General features: G+C 43.2%; 1 protein-coding gene across 2 annotated transcripts in view; it reads left to right on the top strand.

Annotated features, from left to right (window-relative positions):
* Positions 1 to 8,213, top strand: part of ercc4 (excision repair cross-complementation group 4) — a 13,316-nt gene extending 5,103 nt beyond the window's left edge. For both annotated transcript variants that reach the window (XM_032501503.1, XM_032501502.1), the window contains exons 2-10: positions 1,095 to 1,275; positions 2,450 to 2,645; positions 2,754 to 2,961; positions 4,043 to 4,223; positions 4,322 to 4,453; positions 4,702 to 4,806; positions 5,821 to 6,478; positions 6,585 to 6,697; positions 6,866 to 8,213. In XM_032501503.1, the coding sequence (XP_032357394.1) occupies positions 2,605 to 2,645; positions 2,754 to 2,961; positions 4,043 to 4,223; positions 4,322 to 4,453; positions 4,702 to 4,806; positions 5,821 to 6,478; positions 6,585 to 6,697; positions 6,866 to 7,608 (2,181 nt within the window). In that variant the 5' untranslated portion in view covers positions 1,095 to 1,275; positions 2,450 to 2,604 and the 3' untranslated portion in view covers positions 7,609 to 8,213. The remainder of the gene's footprint in view (positions 1 to 1,094; positions 1,276 to 2,449; positions 2,646 to 2,753; positions 2,962 to 4,042; positions 4,224 to 4,321; positions 4,454 to 4,701; positions 4,807 to 5,820; positions 6,479 to 6,584; positions 6,698 to 6,865) is intronic.
* Positions 8,214 to 8,677: the final 464 nt, after the last annotated feature.

Raw genomic sequence — 8,677 nt, forward strand, 5'->3', positions numbered from 1 at the left:
CAGTTATTTCATGGATCCAGGATACTATGCATCCTGATAAAGTTCCTTTGGCCTTTTGAATTAAACTAATGGAATTAAAATAACCCCCCATCATCACATACCCTTCACAATACCTAGAGATAGGCATGGTGAACTTTTAGCTATTTATGTAACTAAAATAAAACCATGCCTATCTCTAAGTATGGTGAAGGGTATGTGATGATGGGGGGGTATTTTAATTCCAAAGGTCAAGGGAACTTTGTCAAGATGCATAGTATCCTGGATCCATGAAATAACTGGCCTGGAAGAAAGTTTATTTATTTACAATATATTATTCATTCACAAATAAAATTGGTGTCCTTAAAAGGTTGGATTTTCCTACATTTTTTGAATTACGGTAGGTACTAACATCAATTTCCAAAATATGTTTTTTGTTGGTCTTTTTAATCACCTTTAGCATGGGTGTGTAAACTTTCTCAAGCCACTCTATCTAATCACGTCTTTACTTGGCTTCATAATTTGTTGCTAACGATGCAACGTAACTAGGCAAGGTGGCTAATATGAACAAAGTAAGTAGCTAAGTTAATACAAACTCTTACTCGAGATGTATAGAATATAGCTTTGTAGATGGTTTTCAGAAATTAGAAATTCATAAGAAAGTACTAACATTAGTCCCACCTTCAACATAAAGGGAACAATGCAATCTCTTCTCAGCAGACTTGTGAAAGTAGGAAAAGCACAGGTGAACTTAATAACATTAATAATTGCTGCATTCCATTCAGGTGAGCAATTTCCATCCATCCATCTTCATCCGCTTTATCCGGTATCGGGTCGCGGGGGCAGCAGCTCCAGTAGGGGACCCCAAACTTCCCTTTCCCGAGCCACATCAACCAGCTCCGACTGGGGGATCCCGAGGCGTTCCCAGGCCAGGTTGGAGATATAATCTCTCCACCTAGTCCTGGGTCTTCCCCGAGGCCTCCTCCCAGCTGGACGTGCCTGGAACGCCTCCCTAGGGAGGCGCCCAGGAGGCATCCGTACCTCTAGCTGCATCCAATATGTAAAGGTAATTATTGCAGGTTTAACTAAATACTTTCTTTCCTGTCTTCCCTTCTCAGGAATATTTCACGGAGCAGTTGCGAGCGGAGGGTGTGACCCACCTACCCAGGACAGTGACCAGCGACGTGCAGAGCACTGAGCGCTATAACGTTTACACTGAAGGAGGAGTGCTGTTCGTCACCAGCAGAATCCTGGTGGTCGACTTCCTCACTGACCGCATCCCCGCTCATCTCATATCGGGTAGGACACTTGCCTGATCATGGGCCACGTTGATGTTAGTTTATACATATCATGATCTTATTGATGGATAAGGATATATCCACAGCGTTCTACTTCCGGGATTGCTCTCGTTCTGCGGGAAATCCCGCCAGATGTCTCTCTATTTGGACAGACGTCCGTTACCTTTCGCTTTGTTTGTGTTGTGATTTTAAACTCCGGTGGATTTCTGAGGACTCTGGTTAACTGCTCCTCAGATCTCTGAAGGGTTAATCCAGACAGCTAGCTAGACTATCTGTCCAGTCTGAGTGGCACGACCAAAACAACCTTTAAACGTACACATGTCCCACCAAAACAAGTTCCTTCCTGAGGCTATTTTGCAGCTCGGCGCTTAGGCAAGACAAGACAATTCTGATTGGTTTAAAGAAATGCCAATAAACCAGAGCATGTTTTTCTCCCATCCCGGAATGTTGTATGGACTAGCCTGCGGAGGAAGATCCGGCAATGCGAGACTAATTGATCACCAACAATTATTAGTTTCATTTACTTTGGTAACAACACATGCTTATAATTTTTTTATTTTCATCCTATGTAATATTATGTCAGTTATCACTTACATTTATACACATGTGTTTACTGATTTTTTTTTTTTTTTTAATGGCCTCAGTGTAGGATTAAGAATTGATACAAGAAAACTTTTAACATGTGATTAGTTGGCATGGGCCTTAGGTTTAGTGGGTAACCTTTATAAAAATGACCTTTTGTCATATTTTCAGTAGCACATTAGACAGATAATCTGCCTCCCCCTAGTGCTCCTAATGGCATTTGCAAAATCAAATTTCCAAAGCGTCTCCAACGCTGTGTGAATGACTGCTTGTGAACTGCGGTCAACTTTAAAAACCAGGCAGCGCTGATCCCATGTGAAACACATTTTAGTGTTCTTTTTAGCTGTAAAGTGAGTGTTTGTGACCAAGTCGAGCCAAAACCAGCCCGAGCATCAGTACACTGAAATATATTTCTGACAACATTTTAGTTTGACAGTTTGATCGCCCTTCACAAGCAGTCATTGACACATGTTGTCACTCACAAATTGATAGACATGTCTTTTAATATGGGGACTAACAAGAGAGATAAACAATACATTGGACAATATCTATAATTATAGTGTACAGACTGTCTTTCTGTACCACCCCCTCAGGCATCCTGGTGTATCGTGCTCATAAAATCATCGAGTCGTGTCAGGAGGCCTTCATTCTTCGTCTGTTCAGACAGAAGAACAAGACAGGCTTCATTAAAGCCTTCACTGACAAGGCCACGTCCTTCTCCTCGGGCTTCTGCCAGGTGGAGCGTGTGATGAGGAACCTCTTCGTCAAGAAGCTCTATCTGTGGCCCAGGTACCATTGAACATAATTGACCCTTTTCACAGCAGACATGGCAGAAAAAACTGCATTCTTCCCTCATCCTTCTTCACCTTTGCTCTCTCAACCTGCTCATTTCAACAGGTTTCAAGCATCAGTAAACACAGCGCTGGACAGGCACAAACCCGAGGTGGTAGAGCTCCATGTGTCACTGACGCCGGCTATGAGGGCCATCCAGAGCTCCATCCTGGATATCATGAGCGCTTGTCTGAAGGAGCTGAAACGCTACAACCCCACCCTGGAGGCCGAGGACCTCTCCGTGGAGAACACTCTTGGCAACGCCTTTGAAAAGGTCTACCACTGTGTTTTTGACTGCTTTGGCAGGGAATTTGATGTTAAAATATAACAACTTCTGATTCTCTTGTAGATGGCCTAATGTAATGAGAAAACATTATGAAAAGCTGGAACACACGTCAGTCTTATGGCAGATCTTTTTTTACAAGTAGCGTCAATGCTAAATAGCAAGATAAACCTCCTAAATTGGCACAAATGCTATTAAAGGTATTAATAAGATACAGCTTACACACAGTGTCAGGAACCATTTGAAAAATATCCTCAATACAGAAAAAATGTGACCCCAAATTCTATAGTTGACTATTAACACAAGACTAATATTGCCAGATGACTTTTGTATTTGGCAAAGATTTACCGCTCATTTTAAAGGTGGCCTGCCATACGTATTTCATTACTTTGTGGTAATGTCTGAAGTTCTACCATGGACTCTGTAACATTTTTTGGGTGGAAAAACTATCCTTGATTACCTTGTTATAAGCCATTCTAGCGTGGTATAGAAAGCCTGCAGGAAGACTGCGCTCCATTTGTGCCAGTTAGCATTAATATTCAATGAGCTAAGCTGCTTGACTCTGATTGGCTAACAGCCAACCGATGAAAGCCTGGCTGTCAGTATCCAGCGCAACTGGGCAAGACTATGAACATTAATGAGCTCATGCAACATGTTGTCAGACTGATCAGCTGTTGTAATTGGTCTGATTTCTCCACTTATTTCTTTTCAGTGGCTAGAGCTGACAGAGGAGGTAGCAAGCAGTTCATTTTTCACATTCACCACATAACACAAACCGACCTAACATATTTCAAATAATGCAAGTAAATACGGTTTTGTGTGGCAGGGCACCTTTACAGTCATAAACAGATGTGACAGATTCACTTGGACACAGATGAGTTTATGCAATCATTACAAATAACTGGAGAACCCCTGTAATACTATGACTGAGAAGAAAGTATGACTTATACTGTAACAACACACCTGTTGTTACAGTATAAGTAATAAGTAAATAAGTAAATGCCCTGTTGGTGAACCATATGTGAGTTGAATTCTTATTTTTAAGGTTGTGTTTTGCCTTACTCCCATCCAGACCATCCGTCACTACCTGGACCCCTTGTGGCACCAGCTGGGAGCAAAGACCAAGGCCCTGGTCCAGGACCTGAAAGTGCTGAGGGTTCTCCTGCTCTACCTCACCCAGTACGACTGCGTCACCTTCCTCAATCTGCTCGAGTCGCTGCGCTCCAGCCAAAAGATCTTTGGGTCCAACTCAGGTAAAGTAGAACACTAGAACTTGGAAGTACTTGGGGTAAATAATTGTGATTAATCTTTGTGGTGAGCCACCTTTATCCATGTTTGATTCATCCATCAGGGTGGTTGTTCCTCGACTCCAGTACCTCCATGTTTATGAATGCCAGAGGTAGAGTGTACCGCATCCCTGACAGCAAGAAAAAAGCCAAAGTGGGAGCGGAGGCAGAGAAACCGAAGTCCTCCTCTGCCTTAGGTAACTGACCGATGAACAGTTCTCAGACATAGTGTTCTTCAGAGTAGATCAGTGGTGTAGTCTGTGTTGTATATATTTTGTCATCTGTGTTTCCTTCACATCTTAAATTGGTGCATTGAAGTGCATCAGAATGCAGGACAGGACGTCTTTGACGCTCAAAATTTCCCTGGGGGAATCCGCAACATTATTTTCTTGTATGTGTACTGATGTTGGAGTTACTCAAGGCTCAGTGTATGTGTGTGTTTCAGAGGTGAAGCGAGAACTAGTGCTGGAAAAGAGCCCAAAGTGGGATGCTCTGACGGAGGTACTGCAGGAGATTGAGAAGGAGAACCAGCGCTCTGAACATGAACCAGGTTAGAGCTCAGTTCTGTTAAAGCCCTGTAAAGCCGCCTACACATGATAAGAAATGATATGATACGGCACGGAGGCAAAGCGCAGCACAAGGAAGCTATTTCCCGTTGCTATGCAACGACAACCGCTGCAGTCAAACTGTTTTGTGTGAGATAAACCCATAGATGGTATGATTATATATTAATATATAAAATATTAACATCATTTCATAGAAACAACTACTAGTTTCTAAACTGTTGTTGTTAATTCAAATTGCCTCTGAGTCTACATGGGGAAAGCATATTAATAGATGAAATCTACAAATTGGATTTAATTTTAAATGTAGAACCAGCAGAGGTCAGCCTAAACACAGCTGACATTTCACAAAGTTGTCCTCAGGGTGTGCTGGTTTGTCCTGGTTCCCTGCCTTGTGCTGCTGTGTTTTAGACTTTAACACACACACTAAACACACACTACTGAATTTGAAAATACTCAGTATGGTATAGGGCCTTCTCCTAGTAGAAATTTTTGCTGGTCATAGCAGGAAAAGCCCGGGTTCAACTTATAACATTAACGATGGCAGCATTCCATTTAGGTGTGTCAATAAGCCAGTGATTCTAAAACGGTAGTACTAGTACCCCAAAGAGTACTTCTACAGTTGATGTGGGGTAATGGAAAGATTGTGGAGTAGCTCAAGGAATTAGAAAGAAATAGAAATCACAAATTTGATAAAAGAATATATCCACATTTTGATTCAGCCGTAACATTTGAGTGCATGAAAACTAGTTTGCAGATAAGTTGAAACAGTTAGCTTAAAATAATGGATAAACAGTTGAAACTGCACCGGACAACAAGTCTCCTCTGTGTCAGGACAGTGGCTCATCTGACAATGCAACATGAAGCATGTCGTGATACACATTTGTTATTTTGCCTTCATTGATGATAGTCATAGCATGACTTGGTTGAGATAAATGGTGGTGTCGGTAAAGGTACGATAGAAGAGGTATCTGTCTAACCGCTTAACATGCCGTCGCCAGGTCGGGTGCTGATCTGTGCCAGTGATGACAGGACTTGTGCCCAGCTGCAGCAGTACATCAGGCACGGCTCTGACTGGATGCTTAACCGACTATATGCCCGCACAATCGGTAAACGGGACTCTGCTGCAGCCGCTGCCTTTGAACTTGACTTGCACAAAAAGGGCAACTGCTGGCCTAAAAAAAGAGCCAAGGGAAAGGAGCCTGCACAGAAAAAGTCTGCAAAGAGTAAAAAAAGGCCATCCCTGACCCTGACCCAGATGGTGGGGAAAGAGGAGATGGATGAAGCAGCTGCGATGGGCAGCAGTGGAGACGAGGATGAACTGATGGGGGAGGATGGAGGGGAGGAAGAACAGCTGAAGCTGGATTTGTCATCAGACGCCTACTATGGTGTCTTAAAGGAGCCGCTGACCGTCATCCACCCACTGAAAGGCCTCACTGACCCCCACAGCTTGACGAGGGTGCTGCATGAGGTGGAGCCCGGTTTTGTGGTGCTGTACGATGCTGAACTCAGTTTCGTCCGCCAGCTGGAGATCTACAAAGCTAGCCGGCCCGGAAAGGCGCTGAGGGTGTATTTCCTCATCTACGGAGGCTCGACAGAAGAACAGAAGTACCTGACGACGCTGTCTAAGGAAAAGAAAGCTTTTGAACACCTGATCAGGTCAGAACTAATTCTTTCTCCTCAAGCACCTAGGGGGTATCTGTTGATTTGTGTTTTGTAAAAGTGTCGGCTTCTCATTGGTGCTTGTGTGTTTGTATCTTTGCAGGGAAAAGGCTACTATGGTCGTCCCAGAGGAGAGGGAGGGGCGGGAAGACACCAACCTGGACCTTGCTAGAAATTTAGAGCCTGCCAATGCCACCACTAACACCCGCAAAGCAGGCAAGTCTGTTTTAGTCATTTTTGAAAAGTGTAGATTTGTTCCCCGTCTTTTTTTTTCTTCTCTTTGAATTTCCAGGACAGTTTACTTTGTCATCTCCTTTAAAGGTCTCAAGTGTCTTGCATACGTGTCTGATTATTTAGTATTTCCAATTTCTGTCCAACAACCAGGAGGCCAGGATCAGCCCAAAGAGCCCTCGCGAGTCATTGTGGACATGAGGGAGTTCCGCAGTGAACTGCCCTCCTTGCTGCACCGCCGTGGGCTGGACATCGAGCCTGTCACCCTAGAAGTAGGTGACTACATCCTGACCCCGGACACATGCGTCGAGCGCAAGAGCGTCAGTGATCTGATTGGCTCGTTGCAGACCGGCCGCCTCTACACCCAGTGTCTCTCCATGACCCGCTACTACAAAAAACCAGTGCTTCTCATTGAGTTTGACCCAGCAAAACCGTTTTCCTTAACGGCCCGATCAGATTACCGTCATGAGATATCGTCCTATGATATTTCTTCAAAACTCACCTTACTCACCTTGCATTTCCCCCGGCTCCGTATACTCTGGTGCCCCTCACCACATGCCACAGCTGAGCTCTTCCTGGAACTGAAGCAAGGTCGCTCTGAACCCGATGCTGCAGCAGCTCAGGCAGTCACAGCCGAGTCAGACATGGTGGCTGAATCGGCAGACCTCTACAACCCCGGACCGTATGACTTCCTGTTGAAAATGCCTGGGGTTAATACAAAAAACTATCGGGTTCTCATAAAAAATGCAGACAGTCTGGCAGATTTGGCCAAACTCAGTCAGGACAAGCTAGCAGAAATACTCGGGAATGCCAGCAACGCTAAGTTGCTGTATGAGTTTCTGCATAATGTCGCTGACGTTCCTGCTCCTGTGCAGAAGGCCAGACAGACATCATAGGCAGTAAAGAAATAGAGGGAAAGTATTTCTTCTTCTTATTCTTCTAAAGCATCTTACTATATATAAATATATTTGCCCTGGTGTCAGGATTAGTTTTGCATTGTAAAGTTGGATGACAGTGACGTTGACGATACCGACTGAATTCACACCATGCATTTGTTCAGTATGAGTCTTCATTCTGTCATTTGTCATGTCTGTCTGTCATCAAAAATGAAATGTGTATTGTATTGATGTACAGAATGAACTGAATTAATGCAGTGTTTTTTCCTATTGTATATTGTAAACTATTCTGAAAATAGTACATTAGATTTGTTTCAATAACTCGACAAAATAATTTTAAAATATTTTATAATTGTTTTGTATAACCTGTTTTAAAATAAAGCTTTCTGGAACAACCCAGTTGTTATAACCCTAAATGGTACAGCACACACAAAAATTTACATTAAACATAAATTGTTTTAAAATATTCAAGCGGGACGCCCGGATAGCTCAGTGGCGCCCATATATAGAGGTTTACTCTATACTCTCTCCCCTTTCATTTCTTCAGCTGTACTGTTGAATAAAGGCCTATAGATGCCCAAAAAATAATCTTTAAAAAATATATATATTGAAGTGTTGATGTCTTTCGGGGTAGTACCGTTAACTCTAATCAGTGTTCTTCCGAGGTGGAAAAAAATGCAGTGTATGAATAGTGCTTTATATATACACTTACCTATTGGATTATTAGGACCACCATACTAATACTTTGTTTGACCCCTTTCACCTTCAGAACTGCCTTAATTCTACGTGGCATTGATTCAACAAGGTGCTGAAAGCATTCTTTAGAAATGTTGGCCCATATTGATAGGATAGCATCTTGCAGTTGATGGAGATTTGTGGGATGCACATCCAGGGCACGAAGCTCCCGTTCCACTACATCCCAAAGATACTCTATTGAGTTGAGATCTGGTGACTGTGGGGGCCTTTTTAGTACAGTGAGCTCATTGTCATGTTCAAGAAACCAATTTGAACTGATTCGAGCTTTGTGACATGGTGCATTATCCTGCTGGAAGTAGCCATCAGAGGATGG

Source organism: Etheostoma spectabile, chromosome 21 (assembly GCF_008692095.1).
Source record: "Etheostoma spectabile isolate EspeVRDwgs_2016 chromosome 21, UIUC_Espe_1.0, whole genome shotgun sequence".
Lineage (NCBI taxonomy): Eukaryota > Metazoa > Chordata > Actinopteri > Perciformes > Percidae > Etheostoma > Etheostoma spectabile.